The sequence below is a fragment of the Tinamus guttatus genome, unplaced genomic scaffold (genome assembly GCF_059628265.1).
Source record: "Tinamus guttatus ecotype Peru unplaced genomic scaffold, ASM5962826v1 Tinamus_guttatus_pri_ptg000244l, whole genome shotgun sequence".
In the NCBI taxonomy this organism is placed as follows: Eukaryota; Metazoa; Chordata; class Aves; order Tinamiformes; family Tinamidae; genus Tinamus; species Tinamus guttatus.
This window is the reverse complement of record NW_028288778.1, coordinates 249,786-267,042: the sequence shown is the minus strand read 5'-3', so window position 1 is coordinate 267,042 and position 17,257 is coordinate 249,786. Positions and strand designations below refer to the sequence as shown.

Genomic DNA, 17,257 nt, shown 5'->3' with positions numbered 1-17,257 from the left:
TTGCCAGGTTCCCGTTCTCACCTTTGTCCTTGGAACCCGGTGCTGCACACGGATCCGCGGGGGCATCGGGCGCCACAACCAGAGCATCACAGTATGACGGGGCCGGGCCGCTGCCGGGGAGCCGCCGCGGTGAGAGGCCGGGGAGCGGCGCTGGGTCCTGCTGGGTGCAGGGGGCGCTGGGGATGGCGATGGCTGCGCTAGTGCGCGGGCTGCCCACAGCCGGGCCCTGCAGGGCTTGGCGCTGCCGCGAAACCCGCGGCAGGGGAGCCCGTGGGGGCTGCGGTGCCGGGCGGGCACAGCCGGAGCTCCACGGATGCCCTGTGTCCGGCAGGAGCGGGCGGGAAGGACGTGGCACTGCCGGGGAGGTGTCGGCCGCTCCGGGAGCTCCTGAGCAGCCCCGGGTGAGCGGAGCAATGGGGGAGCTGGGCGCCCGGGGGCAGCCCCCATCCCAGCTGGAGCCCCAGGTGAGCAGCGCCCAGTGCCCACCCGCGCCGCTGGGGTGGGAGAGGCCGGCAGGCGCATGCAGCAGTGCACAGCGGTGATGCTGGACCATGCTGCACCCCAGGGACAAGGGCCTGCAGCGGCGCTAGACCCCAGGCGGGTGCTGGGCTGGATCCGGGAGCTGCAGCAGGGCCTGGACGCCTGCCAGGGCCAGAACCAGGAGAGCCTGGCCCACCTGCAGCGGCAGGAGAGCGCGGCAGAGCAGGAGCAGCGGGACCTGGCGCTGCTGCTGCAGCAGTGCCAGGTGCTGATGGCGCAGGTACTGCTGCTGTGGTGCCTGCAGGCCCTGCTGCGGGTCCCGCTGTGGGTCCCGCCAGTGCTGCCCGTGTGGCTCCCCCAGGTGCTGCAGTACGAGGCAGCGCTGCGGCGGCGCTCCCAGGGGCTGCGGCCGCCCCCGGAGGCGCCAGGCTCGGCTGAGGGTGCCAGCAGCGCCGGCTGGAGCGGGCCGGGCCGGCGCCAGGAGCAGAGCGAGGTGCTGCTGAGCAGGGCTGAGGAGCTGGGGGAGCAGGAGCTGCGCGGCGCCCAGGAGCCCCGCGATGCCAGCAGCCAGGTGGGTGACGCAGGCCGGTCCCACGAGGCGCTGGGTGCCCAGGCTGCCGGCAGCGCAGGGCCAACGGCCTGCGGCTCTGCTGCTTGCGCAGGCGCAGGGTCATCAGAGCGCGCAGCAGGGGCTGGTGGCGGAGCAGCTCCCTGACCCAGCCCAGGACACACAGGCAGTGCGGGTGGCTGAGCGGAGCAGCGCCATGGAAGGTGGGAAGTCCGGGGTGTTGGGACGGGGTTTGGAGCGGTGACCCATAGATGCCACAGGGAACACAGCAGGAGCCGAGAGCTGCTGCGCCCAGCTCTGCTCCCGCCGCGGCAGCGGGACAGTGAGCGGAGGCGATGCCAGCGCCCCGCTCCCCGTGCAGCCCCGGCGCAGCCTCCGCTCGCCCTTGTCCGCCCGCCCGCCGCGGAGGTGCCAGGGAAGGATGCAGAGCGCAGGAGCAGCCGCGAGCTGGAGGCCGAGCTGCGAGCGCTGCAGGAGCAGGCGGCCAGCAGCAGGGCGGAGGTGGTGCAGAGCAGGTAGGGCGCGAGGCCGCGCGTGGGAGGGGATGTGGCTGCGGCAGCTGCGGAGGTGCCCTCGCGCAGGGAGGTGGCCGCGCAGCTGCGCGCAGAGGTGGGCCGGTGGCAGCAGCAGCAGGCGGCGACGCTGGAGCAGGCGCTGCAGCACATGGGTGCCGCGGCGCAGGCCGAGGAGAGGCTGCAGCACAGCCAGGCACGGCTGCAGGCCCTGCGGCAGCAGGTGGGCACGTGGCCAGGGCTCCCCTGCCATGGGGTGGCTGTGCCCACGGCCTCGGGCCAGGCTCACCCTACATCTCCTGGCCCAGTGCCAGGAGCTGCAGGAGGAGCTGGGCTGGCAGCAGGAGCGCAGGGAGAAACTGCAGATGGAGCTGCAGCAGGCCAAGGAGTGGAGCAGCAGCCTGGAGCGAGAGAACGGGGTGCTGCAGCAAAGCCTGTGCCGCAGGGAGCGGGCGGTGAGCGGGGAGCAGCGCCGGGCAGCCCGGCCCAGCGGGCGGCAGCTCCGGCCTGGAGGGGCAGCTCCCGCTCAGCTCCCGCCTTCCGCAGCTGGGGGAGCAGGAGGAGCTGCGCCAGGGCCTGCAGAGCCGCCTGCTCCGGCTGCAGGAGGAGCTGGCGGCCGCGCAAGCCCGGGAGCAGCAGCAGCAGCGGCAGCTGAGCGGGGCCGAGGAGACCATCCGCGCGCTGCAGCACGAGGCTGCCTGCAGCAGGCAGCACGTGGCAGAGCTGCTGGGACAGGTGAGGGCCGCAGGGCAGCGCGGGGGGCAGCGCTGCAGAGCCCAGCGCAGCTCAGCGCGCGCTGTCCTGGCGCTGGGCGCAGGTGCAGGCTGTGCCCGCCCTGCGGGCAGAGCTGGCCCAGGCCCAGCAAGGGAAAGCACAGCAGGAGGAGGAGATGGTGGCCTATGAGGAGCAGAGGCAGCAGCTGCGCTGGGAGCTGAGGAAGCTGCAGGGCTGCCAGGAGCAGAGCAAGCAGGAGGTGAGCGTCACCAGGCCCTGGCAGGGCTCACGAGCCATGCGCAGACCCCTGCCTACCTCCTGCCTGGGACAGGCCCTTGCCCTGGAAAAGAGGCTGCAGGAGCTGAGCAGCCAGGCCCAGCAGTGGCAGCAGCTGCACCAGGACAGCGAGCGAGCTCTGGCCGTGCGGGATGAGGAGCTGGTTGTTTGCAAGGTGGAGCTGGCCTTCCTCAAGGAGAAGCTGGGCAAGGCCCTGGAGCAGGTGCGAGGCAGGAGCAGGCAGCTCAGAGCCCGTGGGCACAAGGAGCGGGGCTGGATCCTGGCCCGAGGGCAAAGCAGAGCCAGGGAGGGCAGAGATGCTGCGGACAAGCCAGAGCAGCACCCAGCACTGCCCACGCTACCACATTCCCCTCAGAACACCCTTCTTCGTTCCCTTGTTAGAAAGAAGCCCTTCATCATGAAACTAACATGTTACAGCAGAAGTTTGCGGTCACTAGCGCAGAGGTAACAGTCCCACCCCAGCACTCAGCCCCAAAGGCTGCTGCCCCAGCACAGCCTGGCTCCCGCGTGTGCCTGGCGCGCCGAGGCTGCGGCCAGGAGGTGCCGCTGCCAGGGCTGTCCCTTGCAGGCAGAAGCCCTGCGCTCCTCCCTCGCCGCGTCCCGCGCCGACAGCAGCAGGCTGCACCGGGAGAGCGAGCGGCTGCTGCTCAACATGAGGCAGTTGGTGACAAAGCAGGAGTGAGGAGCTGCACAAGGGCAGAGGGGCAGGCAGCTGCTTGCTCCGGGCCTGGTATGGACTAACCTGGCCCCCCCTCACTTCCAGGCAGTCAAATGAGAAACTAGAGCAAAAGATCCAGCAGCAAGTCAAGCAGATTGCTGAGCTGAGAGGCGAGAAGGAGTAAGTGGTGAGCATGGGGAGATGGCCCGAGCGCTCTGCGGAGAGCGTTACTGCTGACCGCGCTAGTGCATGGGACAGATGAAGAACCACTGGACTGCCCGAGCTCCCCCCAGGGCAGCACATCAGGATGCAGTCCTGCACCGCCTTCTCACCTCCCTTTCACTGCCTTTCCTCCAGGCAGCTCCAAAACACACTGGGAAGGTTGCAGGAGGAAAACAAATACCTCAGGGTCAGAGCAGATGAGCAGCACCATGAGTGTGAGCGGCTGAAGGGGAGCAGAGCTCCTGGCACAGGCTGGCCTGAAACAGTGCTAGGCCTGTGCTCCAGCGTGTAGAGGGACAGCGGGGCAGCGGCTGCCCAGGGCAGAGCTTGGGCAAGACCTGCCTTTGCAGTAGGCCAGGGCATGGCTGGGCCAGGCTCAGGTTGTCTTTGCCCTGCGAGACAGTGTAACTCTGTGCCTTGTCCCAGGCTCTGCAGGGCAGTGACTTGACTGCACCGGCCCTGCACAGCTCTGTAGGACTGCCTCCCCCAGCACTTGTCTCCGAGACGAGAAGCAGCACAAAACAAAGCAAGGGTCAAAGACTAACAACCTTTAAACAAATAAAATTATTTTTGTTCTGTAGCAAAAGTAGTGCCAAGCACGGAAGCCGTCCTGAGCCACGCTGTGTCGCGAGCTGAGCAGGGCGGGAGCTTGGCACTCTCCTGGGACTCAGCTCCTCCAGGAAGGCCCCAAGCCTGGAAGTGGCGGGCACTGCCGTCTCAGAGGCCAAAGCGGGCTGGGGTGCGTCGCGGCGTCAGAGGCTCCCCCTGCTCCTTCCGCCCAGGGGTGTAGATTTTGGTAGACCTACCAGGAGAGAACAAGGGTGATTAGCAGAAGACACAAGACACAACCTTCTCCTGAATCAGAACTGCCTAGGGTGGAGGGAGGGTGTGGAGATTTGGGAAACTCCACGCAGCACCTGCTGAGGGGCAGCCCGTGGTGGGCAGGACTAGGACCCACCTGGCGCTGCCCATGGGGTTGCGGCGCTCCTGCTCCTCGCGGCGGGCACGCAGCTGCTCCTCGGCCAGAGCCATCTCCTGCTCCATGAGCGACGCCTCTGCCTTGGCACGGCGGCGGTTCTCCTGGGCAGGACAGCAGCTGGTCAGGGACCGGCAGACACCCGGACAACAGCAGCAGACACTGCAGACCCCATCGCTCCACGTCACCACGCACACCCACCGGGACATGCAGCACCAGAACGGGCATACAGGGGGCTGTACGCAGCCCCAGGCACACACTCCCGCAGAGCAGCCTGCTTTCTGTTATTCAGCTGTCTGGTCCTGGACACAAGACTCACCTGGCTTGACTTGCCAGCATGTTTGATACTGTAGAACATGGGGCCCAGCTCCGCCAGCCACTCTCCATCCACAGCAGTGACACACTGCATGTATTCCTGCATGGACAGAAGGAAAGGGCAGGGTAACAGGATTGCACTGCCAGAGCCTTAGCAAGTGGATGAGGGAGAGAGATGCCAACAGCAGTTCTCAAACTGGGGATATACCCCTTCCAGGCTATTCCTCCTGGCTTCAGAAAGCTGCTGGGGGGTGGACTTGGTGAGACTGCAAAGAGCCTCAGCATGACCTACATCTGCCAGGAAAAGGCTCCTGCGAAGGAAGAAACAGGCCTCTGCAGATGGCACAGACACACACGGTTGCCAAGCAGGAAGGCCAAGAACTGTCCCTCTAACATATTCTGCTTATCACAGCAAAGACCTTGCAGGTCTCCTCAATCTTCTCACCAGTCTTGAAGCTCACTCACCTTGGTGGTCATGACCAGTTCATGATACACAATGTAGTCTGGTGTGTAGCCCATGCCAAACAGGGAGCTTGTGGGATGCAGGTGGCAGGGCATGCCCGTGCGGATGTTCACATACTCCCCAATGCCCTGCCCAGAGAAGGGTAGTTAGTACACACATGACAGACACAGCCTCTCGCCTCCTGAGCTAGCACAAAGCCCTCTCACCTTCAGCTTTGCAGCCTGATGGAAATACGCAGCACAGATGCACTTCCTGACAACATCCCAGTCGGTGCCACAGGATGCCAGGTTCATCCGCTGCTGCACCATGATGTCCTTGAGCTGGGCACGCACCTCGCGCACCTGCAAGGATTTGGAACAGTCAGGTCCCTCTCCTGCATAAGGCTCCATCCTGCAGCCTGTTGCCACAGCCTCACCTTCCGCATGGCCTTGGCATGGATGAAGTGCTGGTTGCACCACAGTGTAGAGTAGTTGTTGTTCTTCCACTGCAGGTAAACATTCAGGTAAGTCAAGTGATCACTCTCCGGGACAGCAAATTTCTCCCGCACCTGGTCGCTCTCCTCCTCTCGGCCCTGAGAGATGAGTAAAGAACACAGCTCAGGCACAGGGCAGGGGAAGGCCCCAAACCGCTGAAGGAGGGAGAAGGTACCTTAGGCCGATAGAAGATGGCAGGCACAGACAGCATGGACACAATGAGCAAGATCTCAGAACTGCAACCCATATCACAGGAGACAATGAGCATTTTGGAGAGTGCAGGATCCAGTGGGAACTCCACCATAAGACGTCCTGTGGAGGTCAGACCACCTGCAGGAACAGCACAGGGATCAGCAGCCATGCAGGTCCCAGCAGTCCTATGGGCTGGCAGCCTACCCCAACAGCCACTACCTGTGTTATCCAGTGCCCCCAGGATCCACAGCTGGTACATGGAGTTCAGCATGTTGTCCTCAGGGGGTGGATCCATGAAGTGGAACTGCAGCAGGTCCTGCACACCCAGGGACTTGAGCAAAAGCACCACGTTGGCAAGGTTGGTGCGTTGGATTTCAGGCACCGTGGTGGTCAGAAGCTCGTTCTTGTAGGCGCTCTGTGTGTAGAGCCTAAGGAACACACAAAGAGCACGCTGCCCTGCTCAGGTCGCTGCGTTCCTCACTGTGTGACCAGCGCAGAGAGGCGGCGACAGGGCAGTGGCTCTGCTCTCAGCTAGGCCACAAGCAGGACGCCATGGAGGAACCTCTTCCCCGGGCGCAGCGCGGCCTCCCAGCACATAAGGGTCCCTGGGCTGCAGCACAGCGCGCACTCGAGCACGGCCCTTCCCCGCACGCAGGCCGGTCTTAAAGCAAAACCCAAGGAAGCTGCCTTTGACCGTGCTGTTGGAACGAACACTGGCAAGGGCAGAAACTAAAGCATACCTTTCCACCACAAGGTACTAGGTCCAAAACAAAGGGGACAAAAGCCTGTCCACCCCCTACATATATAACCAGAGACCAGGCTGAGAGAGTGACAGAAACCCAAACGCCAGCGAGGTACCTACCTGAAGCAGTGCCCGGGGCCTGTACGGCCAGCTCGACCTGCCCTCTGATTGGCATTGGCCTGACTGATGGGGTAAATCTGCAGTGCATCCATGCCTATGCGCGGGTTGAAAACCTGCAGGGCAAGAGAAGAGCAGAGAAAAACTGGGTCACTGGTTGAAAAACCTGCAGGGAAAGAGAAGAGCAGAGAAAAACTGGGTCACTGTCTCAGAACTCCCTCAACGCAGCCCCACATATCACAAATGCAAACAGGACAAGAAGCCTTTTCTCACCTTCAACTTGCAGTAGCCGGAATCAATCACAAACATGATGCCATCCACTGTCAGTGAGGTCTCTGCGATGTTGGTGGCAACAATGCACTTCCTGACCCCATCTGGAGCCTGCAATCGTACCATGAACCAGTTAGATCCCCAGGCAAGATCCCTTCCCCAGGGGTGCAGAACAACAATATTTAACCCAGAAGGACATGGGAACTCTTCCAAAAATGAGGGCAGTACATGCTATCTGTCACCCTCTGCATGAATACAAGCCGCATCTCTGCCCTACTCGTACTCAGTGGAATCTTCCCTGCACTGGCAGCCCCAGTCCCAGCCCCATCACTGATGACATGTCAGCACCTTCTGGAAAATCTTGGCCTGCAAGTCTGATGGCAGCTGAGAATAGATGGGCAATACAGCAAGAGCAGGTGCCTTTTCCAGCTCCTCAAGGTGCTCCACAATTTGCTCTGAGGTCACCTGTACACAAAGAGAGCTGTTACACCTTGAGACTATAGCAACGAGGGGATAGGACAGTGCCTGCCCTCCCAGATCACCTCAATGTCTTCCTGGCCAGGCATGAAGACAAGAATATCTCCAGGAGCACCAGACAGATGCACCTGCAGGGCTTGTTTCACTGCCGCCTCCACATAATCCTCTTGCGGGGTCTGAAAGGCACAACCCAGGTTACAGATACTGATGATCTCACCTTTCCCATCCTGTTCACTGCACTGCATCACAGGGCATCTACCCCTCTTCTTTCTTCGCTGCATGCCAGAAAGCACAAAAAAACCAAGCCCCCTCCCACCACTCTTTGCAACGCTGACTTCACCTTGCTGAAGAGAATGTCGACAGGAAACGTGCGTCCAGGAATGTGGAAAATGGGAACATTCCCAAAAAAGGAAGCGAATTTATCTGCGTCCATGGTGGCCGAGGTGACAACAAGCTTCAGATCTGAGCGCCGGGCCACGACCTAGGAAACAGATAGAAGGAAAACTAAGAAATTGGCAGTCATACAAAGCTCCAGGCTGCTTCTATAACCACTGAGACAACAGCACTGGCCAAAACCAGCTCAAGTACTCCATGCCACTGCCCTCCTCTCATCCAGCCTCACACACACCTCCCGAAGGAGGCCAAAGAGCACATCAGTGTTGAGCGAGCGTTCATGTGCCTCGTCCATGATGATAGCACTGTAGTGGTCCAGGTCGGCCTCTCGCAGCGACTCACGAAGAAGAATCCCATCCGTCATGTATTTGATCAGTGTGTTCTCCGACGTGCAGTCTTCAAAGCGGATGGCATAGCCCACCTGGGAGGGCAGAGACACCAGCACATCTTCCCACAGCCCCATGCAGGCGCTGTTTGCACGGTGCAGCTCTGCACTCAGTGCTGGACTCACCTCCTCTCCCAGACGCACTCCCATCTCTTCGCTGACCCGCTTGGCGACCGACATAGCTGCAACCCTGCGAGGCTGGGTGCAGCCAATCATGCCATAGTCCGTGTAGCCATCCTCGTGGAGGTACTGCGTCAGCTGAGTTGTCTTCCCACTCCCCGTCTCGCCAACCACAATCACGATGCTGTTGTCCCTGAAGAGACAGAAAGAGTTTCTTCACACACCGCAGAGGAGGCCTGCCTAACAACAAAGAGCAATATGAGCTTTTTCCTGGGAGTACAGCTTCGTTCAAGCCACACATCTAGGAGAGATTCTCCCTTGGGATCCTGTGATGTTAGGAAAACACCCAAAGTTGTCACTATAGCAGCCCTAGTTGTTCCCTAGCAGGCATACCTGAGAATGGAGAGCAGCTCTTGCTGCACAGCAAAAATGGGCAGATACTGTCTCTGCTCCAGGATCGATTTCTTCTTGGCAAACTCACTGCTTGCTTCACTTTTTTCTTTCATGTGTTCAGCAAACTTCTGCTCAGTCCTAGAGAAACACCAGAAATTCTGAACCCATCTCCCCACAGACTTTACTATGCCTACAGCCTCATCACCAGCTAATCAGGAGGAATAGAGGAGTAGTTCCTACCTGTAATCCACTTTGCCATCTTCCGTCACTGTTTCATCCTTCTCCTCTTCCTTCTTGATCCCCATAATGTCTCCCAGTTTTGTGCCTGCCAGTTCCCAATGTTTATGTTGAGCCTGGAAAGGTAGAGAGCACTATCACTGTGGCAACCAACATAACTGCAACTCAGAGCAGAAAGAAGCATCATTTTGACCCAACAAGGACTGACAAACCATCCTTATTCAAAAGATAAGGCTGGAATAGCACTAAAAGTTCAAAAAAAGGGCTATAAGGCACAATATAATGTATTAAACATGGGCAGATAGGCCAAGAGGTCACACCATACCCTTTTACGCTCCTTTTGCTCCCTGTGCTTGCGCACCAGCTGGCTGCCTTTCCGAGCAATGATGGCCAAATCCGAAGTGGCATCCTTGACAGGAATGACTGGCTCTGGCTAGAGAAAAGAGACATCACTGGTATGAATTGCTCACCCTTCTGGGGCTCTCTGCCATAAGCACCTTTAGCCACAGTCCCCACCTGCTTGGTGAAGACTATCCTCCCATCTAAGAAAGGGGGCACGAGGTTGTGCACCAGCAGATGCACTTTGGCCGAGTTATCCTCCTCGAAGTCTTCATCCACTTCGATACGGTGAACCACGCCACTGGTCAGCATGCGATTTGTCTCCCAGCGTTCGTTATCCTACAAGAACAAGATTTATTTTGTGTAACACAAGATTTAACTACTCCCTTCCCTCATACTACACTCAAGAAAATCCAAAAGACTCCTTATACCTACTACACGGTATATATAGATCAAACCAACTAAAGGGCAAAGGGAAAAAACAACACAGATAACTACAAAGCACTACATAGCCATGGCCAACTCAGATCGGCCTTTTACACATGAAATAGCAAGCCAGAAGCAGCCAGTTGCTCGAAGCAAATCCTTCTGCCTGGGGCTATACACCAAAGTTATGCCACATGGCTTCAAGCACTGACAGCATCCAGAGCTGCATTTGCCTTTTCCAAACCAGGAAAGACAGCGAAGTCTCAGAAAAAAGCCTGAGAGTTCACATCAGAATGCTGAGCTCAGGTTTAGGCCCTGCACTGAAAATAGGATGAAACTGAATAAATCTGGCATACAATGAATATGGAACACTGAAGATTCCAGCCTAGGGAGCCAAAAAGCAAGCACTAAGGAAGAAATGGTGACCAGAAACAGCAATTGCGTGAAGTACCTGATGAACAGGACCATCCCTGTGGAAATGCATGGCAAATATCATCCACAAGGCCCCTGCCATACTTTGAATACTCCAAGAAGCCTCAACACAAACACATGTGCTGAGGGCAACAGCCCTGACTCTCCACCAGGCAGCAGAGCACAGACCAAGGAACACAACTCATGCCCAGAACAGCAGCAGCACAGCCCTCCGCATTCCTGAAGCTCTGGATAATGTGATCCATGACCAAATGCCTCTAATTAGGAGTTCTGTCCCATGCAGTAAACGCAGGGGCTCACTTTCCAAGGGAGCTTACCAGCAGTTTCCCTGGAATCCCTCATTCAGTCTGGGCCAGTACAAAGATTGTCCTCTCCATCCAACAGCAAGGGCTCAGCCTTCCCTGTCAGCACGCGGTCTCTTAAGAAGCGGCAGAGAAAGCACTCGTGCACGCCCAGAGCGGCCGCCCCGCGCCCCTACCTCGTTGATCTGCCGCCGCTGCGCAGAGATGCGCTTCTGCCTCTGCTTGTGCAAGTGCTGCTCCCGCTTCTTCACGTACTCCTCGGAGGAGTAGGCCAAGGGATTGTGGAACTCATCATAGCCCTCATCCATCATGTACCAGTCCCGGTCAGCTTGCTGGGAAGAGAAAGGGAACAGTCAGCTTAGGGCTGCATCTCAGCCTAGCAGGCCAGGGAGGCACTGGAAACCCCTCCTGACACAAGCGTGCCCAGGATGCGGCACAAGCGCGCCCGGGATGCGTGTCGGGGATGCGGCGGAAGCACGGCCGGGATGCGCGTCCAGAATGTGCATCCGGGATGCAGCACAAGCGCACCCAGGATGCGTGCCTGGGATGCAGCACAAGTACCCCAGCATGTATACCCGGGATGCGGCACAGCGCGCCCGGGATGCGTGTCGGGGATGCAGCACAAGTACCCCAGCATGTATACCCGGGATGCGGCACAGCGCGCCCGGGATGCGTGTCCGGGATGCGCGGCTGGGCCACTCCAGGCCGCCACTCCCCATCTCGCCGCCCGGGGGAGCCCGCGCACCACGGATGGCCCCAGCGCAGCGGCCGCCTCGCTGCGGACCCGCACCCGGCTCTTCCCCTTCTTGGCCGGGCTCTTACCCGCTGGTCATCTTCCCACTGCTGCCGCTCCTCCTCTGTCTCAAAGGCAATTCCCTCCTCCCCGTCCTCACGCCGCCCTAGAGACAGCAAACTGGTCAGCGCAGCCCCCAGCCCCACTGCCCTGCCACTCCTGCAGGGAGCCCTGCAGCCCCTTTCCTTGTGCTGCAGGCAGTGAGGAGGAGGATTAACCAGGCCCCATCCAGGCAGCGCAGCCCCTGCTCCTCACCTTTCCCCCTGGACAGCCGTGGTGTGGCCCCCAGGTGCCTCCGGTCATCAGCCCACTCATTATACTTGTACGACGGGGTGGGCAACGGTGTCTTATCCGAGTACCTGCTCCTCACAGACCTGGGGAAACATTGGGAAAGAAGAATTAATGCCCACTGCCAGTTACTGCTCTTACACACGCTCTCCCCGTTCCACCCCCTCACAGCCCTCTGCTCCAGGCAGCAATACCTGTCCCGATCTCTTCGATCGGTGTCTCGCGTGGACGATGCCCTGTGGCTGCGCTCGGAGTCCCGATAAGAAGGTGTAGGCGAGGGAGATTCCCACTGTGAGCGGCGAGTACTGCTGTAGCCACTATCCTCTTCCTCCCAGCTGGAGCGAGATGGCGTGGCCGCATCTAGAAGAGACAGAGATGGACACCTGATACTCATACAGTGACCCAGGGCACCTGGAGCCACCTTATACCCTCCAGCAAGAAGCATGGAGACAATGTACCCACTTGCTCTTTAAGAGATGGTGCTGTCCCTGCCCAAGGAAAATGAACACAGGGCCACATCCATGTCACACAGACCCAAAAGAGACCCCCAGAGGCCCGGGATCAACCAGGTTTCCCCACACAACTGGCAGGATCAATCCCAGACCCATATCCAGGAAAAGCCAGCACCTTTATGCTTGCCCTAACCACAGACCTTAAAAAACACAGATGTTGTTATCCACACTTGCACTGAGAAATACAGCAGATCCAAAAGAAAAATAAAACCCTCCCTGTAAAGGTTCAATGAAAACCCAACCAGACCAGTTCTCACTCCTACCTTTGGGTCTATGCCTGGGACTCTCTGGTTCACTTCTCCTGCTGCTCCGCTCTGATGAACCATCCCTCTCTGATCTGCTGCTGTGACGACTTCTGTCCCGCTCCTCTGTGGACAGAAAATAAAATAAGTATCCTACAGAGCAGAAAATAATGTCGCACTCTGCTACATGTTTAGCTAAATATGTAGTGCCACACAACAGAATTTCATGTATTTCATACATAGACATTTTTATTTTATTCAAGCTACCCAGTTCATGTTATTTCCTGACACCTAGATGTCAAAGATGCCATTTGAACATACATCCACATCATTAATGGTGTCCATAGAAAAGCAGCTGTGCTTTGTGTGAGTCTCCTCTGCTGCAGTGTGCAGGGGGCATCGATATACAGTGTTACTGCAGCTGCTGCTTTTGAGTCAGCAAGACGGAACTGGAGACAATATCTACATATCAGAACTAGAGGTAATGGCCACAAACTGAAACACCAAAAGTTCCACAGGAACTCAAGGAAAAATTTCTTAACAGTGAAGGTGCCAGAGCACTGGAACAGGCTGCCCAGAGAGGTTGTGGAGTCTCCTTCTCTGGAGATCTTCAAACCCGCTTGGATGCAGCCCTGTGCCACGTGCTCTAGGTGTCCCTGTGTGTGCAGGGGTTGGACTGGATGACCTCGAGAGGTCCCTTCCAACCTTAAGCATTCTGTGGTTCTATGATTAGGTGCTCAGTGCATAAACAGGTTTCCCAGGCCAGCCCTAGACGACTCCCTGAAGATTAGACAAGAACTACAAAAATGCCGAAGAACAAGCCCAAACGTCCTGAGCACAAAGAGTCACAAAGACCTCAGAGCAGTTACCTCGGTCCCGTTTGCGGTCGTGATCCCGATCCTTACTGCGTTCCTTCTTTCGTTCCTTCTCCTCCTTAGAGGAGGCAAAGACACCTTGCTCCCGACGCTCCTTTTCCCGCTGCCGACTGCGTTCCCAAAACTCCTCACTGACACCCCCTGTGTAGGAAGGTGTTTCCACATGGGCAGAGCGATAATGCCTGCAAAAACAGCAGAGAGAGAAGAAAAGTGCTTAGAAAGTGGTGGTTCTGGACTCTAGTCCCAGACCCTGCCTCAGCCGTAGTCTGTGCTCAGAACCGCTCTCCCCAGCCCTGGATGCAGCCAGCAGGGCAGCTCCTGCTCCAGCCGTGGGCAGCCCGCGCGGAGCTGCAGGCAGCTGCTGACGGTCGCTGGCTTTTTCAGGACGGCTCCTGGCAGAGACCCCTCGGGACACGGCCCGGCAGACGAGGCTCTCCCAGACCTCCCTGCCCTGCAGCCCTCCGCCGAGGAGGCCTCTCTGCTGCCCGGGGCTCAGCACGGAATCCCCCCGGAATCGCCCCGCGCCGCCCGGCCCGGCCCGGCCCGGCGGCCCCGTCCGACCGCGGGCCCCACCTGTCCCCGCGGGCGCCGCGCGCGGAGGCGCCGCTCTCCTCCGCGCCGTCCTCCTCGGCGGGGCTGCCGGCCTCGTCCCGGCCCTCCTCCCAGTCGCGGAAGGAGGAGACGCGCGAGCGCTTGGCGCCCGCCGCCTCCTCGCGCTGCCGCCGCTTCTGCGCCGCCAGCAGGTCGAGGCCGAGCAGGGAGGCGCGCGGCGCCGGCGCCTTGAACAGGTGCTGCTCGGCGGCGCCGCGCACCAGCCCGCCGGCCTCGCCGCCCGCGCTCGTCCCCGCCAGCCGGTGCAGCGACTCCTCGCCCGCCTCGCCCATGGCCGCCGCTATCGCCCATGGGCCGCGCGGCAGCGCCTCAGCGCCCGCGGGCCAGCGCCCCGAGCGCCGCCATTGCCGCCCCACAGTGCTCCGCGCACCACCGACTCGCGGCGCCCGGCCGCCCTCCCAGCGACCACAGAGTAGCGGGCCGGGGGGGTAGACGGGCCGCGCGCACTTCCGGCGCAGGGCGGGCCGTGACGACGTGCGCGCGGCGACAGGGGGCGGGGCCACGGGCAGCCCCTCCCCCTCCGCCGCCAGGGCGCGCGCGGGAGGGAGCGGGGCGGGAACGGGGACACGGCGGGAACGGGGACACGGCGGGAACGGGGACACGGCGGGAACGGGGACACGGCGCCGGGCGGGAACAGAGACACGGCGGGAACAGGGACACGGCGGGAACAGAGACACGGCGGGAACAGAGACACGGCGGGAACAGGGACACGGCCCCGGGGCTCACCGGAGCCGCCGCAAGGTCCGCGGAGCTGGCGGCACCGGGGACACGTGGAGCGCGTCCTGGGGCTGAGTGAGGAGGCGGGCGCAGGCAGCACGCACGGGCGAGGGGCACCTTTATTGGCACTGCAGCAGCGCGTGCGCCCCGCTCTGCTCCCCGCCGCGTGGGGCCGGCAGCCGGGGCATCTCCCTCGCAGGGCTCCTTGTCCTGCGGCGCCTCAGCCGCGGTGATCGGCTCCCACGGCCGCGGCCACGCTGTCGAACCCCTGCTCCCTGCGCGCAGGAGGCCGTGAGGGCCGGGTCCGCGGCAGCCGCCGGCACGGCGGGTCCCGTGCGGACAGGGACGCGCTGCCTCGTCGCCGCAGCGCTGCACTCGCGCTCACCTCAGCAGCTCCCGCAGCTCCCGCTTCACGGCGCGCACGGCGGGCGGCCCGCGGTACACGAGCGCCGTGTACATCTGCACCAGCGACGCCCCGGCGCGGATCTTCTCCAGCGCATCGCGCCCGCTGCTCACCCCCCCGACGCCCACGATGGGCACGCGCCCTGCGGACGGCGCGGCGTCAGCGCGGGCAGCGGGGGCGCCCGGCCCGCCCGCCCGGCGCCCACCTTGCGTGAGGGCGTACATGTCCCGCACGGTCTGCGTGGAGAGCTCCCGCAGCGGCGCCCCGCTCAGCCCGCCTGGCTCCGTGCGCTGCCGGCTCCGCAGCCCGCGGGGGCGGCTCACTGTGGTGTTGCTCACGATGAGCCCGTCCACGCCGAGCTGCGGGGGCCGTGCGTGAGCCGCGCTCTGAGCCGCCTTAGCGCCGCCAACGCCGCCAGCCCTCACCTCACACACGACGCTGGCGATGTCCTGCTTGTCCTGCGCGCTAAGGTCCGGGGCGATCTTCACCAGCACGGCCGGTTTGCGCTCGCAGGGCAGTGCGTCCCTCTCTGCCAGCACCTGCGGGCTCGGGTCGGACCAGGGTTCTTCCCGCACGCAGGAGGGCGGCCCGGCCGCGGGAGCGGAGGGGCCTGGCCGCGGTGCCCACCTTGCTCAGCAGGCCGTGCAGCTCGGCCCGGCCCTGCAGGTCCCGCAGCCCCGGCGTGTTGGGGCTGGACACATTCACCACCAGGTAGTCAGCCAGGGGGCCCAGTGCCCGCACCCCAGCCACGTAGTCAGCAGCAGCATCCACAGAGCTCCTGTTCTTGCCCAGGTTGATGCCGAGCGGCATTCCCGCTGGAACGGAGGCAGCTCAGCGGGGACGGCCCCGGCACCAGCTGCGGCCAAGGAGGGGCCGCGCAGCCGCTCGTCGCTTAGGCCTGATCCGGCTGTCCTGCAGCCCGAGGACAGCACCGCGGCCGCCCAGCCCCACAGGCTGCTGCAGGGAAGCGTCCAGCCCCGCAGCCCCTGAGCCCCCGCCGCACCGGCAGCCGCAGCGCAGCCCACGCTGCCCTCACCTTCCGAGAGCCGGCGCTGCGCTGGCAGGCGGGCGCGCAGCCTGCGCTGCACCACGGCGTGCCCGTGGCTGTTGAAGCCGTACCTGGAGCAGAGGAACGGTGCTCAGGGCCAGGCAAGACGAAGGTGACGTGTGGGGGCCCAGTGCATTGCTGCTCTCTGGCAGCGCCCAGACCCACCGGTTAATGACGGCCTCATCCTCCGCCAGCCGGAACACGCGGGGCTTGGGGTTGCCCTCCTGGGGCTGGGGTGTCACTGTCCCCACTTCCACGAAGCCAAAGCCCATCCCATACAGCCCGTCCACGGCCTCGCCATGCTTGTCAAAACCGGCCGCCAGCCCCACCGGGTTGCGGAAGCGCCGTCCAAACACGTGGATCTCCTGTGGAACCGTGGCCAGGTCAGAGCTGCGGGAACAGGGACTGCGGAGCCAGGGCCCCTGCGGGGCTGCAGCCAGGGCCCGTCCCCCCCTCCACAGGGTCCCTGGTGCCCCCGATCTCCCCCTCTAGGTCCTGGTGCCCCCGACCTCCCTCCCGGCAGCCCGACCCTCCCTTCCCAGTGTCCCAGTGTCCTTCCCCACGCTCTCGGGTGCCCCCCACCTCCTTCCCTGCGCTCCCCCGTGTCCCGGGGGGCTCCCCCGCGCCCCCGGCGCCCCCTCCCCGCTCTCCGCTGCTCCTCCCCCCGGTACCGACCCCCCCGCCCGCCTCGCCGTGATCCGCACCAGGCCGGGGCCGTCGGGCTGCGCAGGCGGCAGGAGGCCGCAGGCGGCCGCGCGCAGGGCCAGGCCGTGGGCGGCCTCGGGGGGCAGGGCGCGGAGCGCGGGCATCGCGGCCGCGTAGAGCCGCTCGTCGCCGGCCGCCAGCGCGCAGCCCAGCAGCAGCCCCCCGCCCGCCGCCGCCGCCGCCAGCACCCGCAGCCCGCGCTGCGCCGCATGGGCAGTGAGCGCCGCAGCCGGCACCGCCGTTACCAGCGCCCCCGCACCGCGGCCTGCACCCCACAGCGGCGCCCCGCACTGCACCCTGCACCCCCCGCACTGCACCCCTCCCCCCCAACTGCACCCCTCACCAGCGCCCCCCGCACTGCACCCTGCACCCACCACACTGCACCCCGCAATCCCCCGCACTGCACCCTGCACCCCACAACCGCACCCCACAGCGGCGCCCCCCGCACTGCACCCCGCGCCCCCCGCCCCCACACCCGCTCAGAGCCTCCCCCCGCCCGGGCCCCGGCCCCGCTTCCCGCCCCGCGCCCGCTCACGCGCAGCGCCGCTGCCGCCACCAT

At 62.4% G+C, this 17,257-nt stretch overlaps 3 protein-coding genes across 3 annotated transcripts; 1 reads left to right on the top strand and 2 right to left on the bottom strand.

Moving 5' to 3' along the window:
• The first annotated feature begins 413 nt into the window (after positions 1–413).
• On the top strand, positions 414–3,743 carry PMFBP1 (polyamine modulated factor 1 binding protein 1). Its single transcript, XM_088526261.1, has 13 exons — positions 414–464; positions 566–760; positions 842–901; positions 1,143–1,251; positions 1,410–1,563; positions 1,630–1,783; positions 2,107–2,295; positions 2,378–2,533; positions 2,606–2,800; positions 2,953–3,015; positions 3,140–3,249; positions 3,335–3,409; positions 3,587–3,743. The coding sequence occupies exons 1-13, from the start codon at positions 414–416 to the stop codon at positions 3,741–3,743; spliced, it is 1,668 nt and encodes a 555-aa protein (XP_088382387.1).
• Positions 3,744–3,984: 241 nt separating this feature from the next.
• On the bottom strand, positions 3,985–14,097 carry DHX38 (DEAH-box helicase 38). The gene is made up of 26 exons (XM_088526199.1): positions 13,787–14,097; positions 13,208–13,395; positions 12,360–12,464; positions 11,779–11,944; positions 11,552–11,670; positions 11,326–11,402; positions 10,680–10,835; positions 9,521–9,682; positions 9,330–9,437; positions 9,008–9,120; positions 8,768–8,905; positions 8,381–8,567; positions 8,105–8,290; positions 7,817–7,957; positions 7,542–7,652; positions 7,348–7,464; positions 7,003–7,110; positions 6,733–6,845; positions 6,090–6,298; positions 5,854–6,008; positions 5,621–5,776; positions 5,412–5,546; positions 5,208–5,333; positions 4,747–4,842; positions 4,410–4,531; positions 3,985–4,253 (listed from the first exon to the last, which is right to left on the bottom strand). The coding sequence occupies exons 1-26, from the start codon at positions 14,095–14,097 to the stop codon at positions 4,169–4,171; spliced, it is 3,690 nt and encodes a 1,229-aa protein (XP_088382325.1). The 3' UTR covers positions 3,985–4,168.
• Positions 14,098–14,547: 450 nt separating this feature from the next.
• Positions 14,548–17,257, bottom strand: DHODH (dihydroorotate dehydrogenase (quinone)). Its single transcript, XM_088526260.1, has 10 exons — positions 17,234–17,257; positions 16,698–16,898; positions 16,159–16,358; positions 15,982–16,064; positions 15,573–15,760; positions 15,371–15,484; positions 15,151–15,304; positions 14,928–15,087; positions 14,720–14,810; positions 14,548–14,613 (listed from the first exon to the last, which is right to left on the bottom strand). Exons 1-10 carry the CDS (start codon positions 17,255–17,257, stop codon positions 14,548–14,550), a joined length of 1,281 nt encoding a protein of 426 aa, XP_088382386.1.

Excerpts from the sequence above, each read along its gene's own strand:
- PMFBP1 (XM_088526261.1), top strand. The coding sequence starts at position 414 with ATGGGGGAGCTGGGCGCCCGGGGGCAGCCCCCATCCCAGCTGGAGCCC. Across the intron at positions 2,296-2,377 it reads TGGCAGAGCTGCTGGGACAG|GTGCAGGCTGTGCCCGCCCT; the intron begins GTGAGGGCCGCA and ends CGCTGGGCGCAG. Across the intron at positions 3,410-3,586 it reads GAGCTGAGAGGCGAGAAGGA|GCAGCTCCAAAACACACTGG; the intron begins GTAAGTGGTGAG and ends CCTTTCCTCCAG.
- DHX38 (XM_088526199.1), bottom strand. The coding sequence starts at position 14,097 with ATGGGCGAGGCGGGCGAGGAGTCGCTGCACCGGCTGGCGGGGACGAGC. Across the intron at positions 7,653-7,816 it reads TCGACATTCTCTTCAGCAAG|ACCCCGCAAGAGGATTATGT; the intron begins GTGAAGTCAGCG and ends TGTGCCTTTCAG. Across the intron at positions 5,334-5,411 it reads ATCAGGCTGCAAAGCTGAAG|GGCATTGGGGAGTATGTGAA; the intron begins GTGAGAGGGCTT and ends TTCTCTGGGCAG.
- DHODH (XM_088526260.1), bottom strand. The coding sequence starts at position 17,257 with ATGGTGGCGGCAGCGGCGCTGCGC. Across the intron at positions 14,811-14,927 it reads GAGCTGCGGGAGCTGCTGAG|GGGTTCGACAGCGTGGCCGC; the intron begins GTGAGCGCGAGT and ends CGCAGGGAGCAG. Across the intron at positions 14,614-14,719 it reads GCGAGGGAGATGCCCCGGCT|CCCCAGGACGCGCTCCACGT; the intron begins GCCGGCCCCACG and ends CTCCTCACTCAG.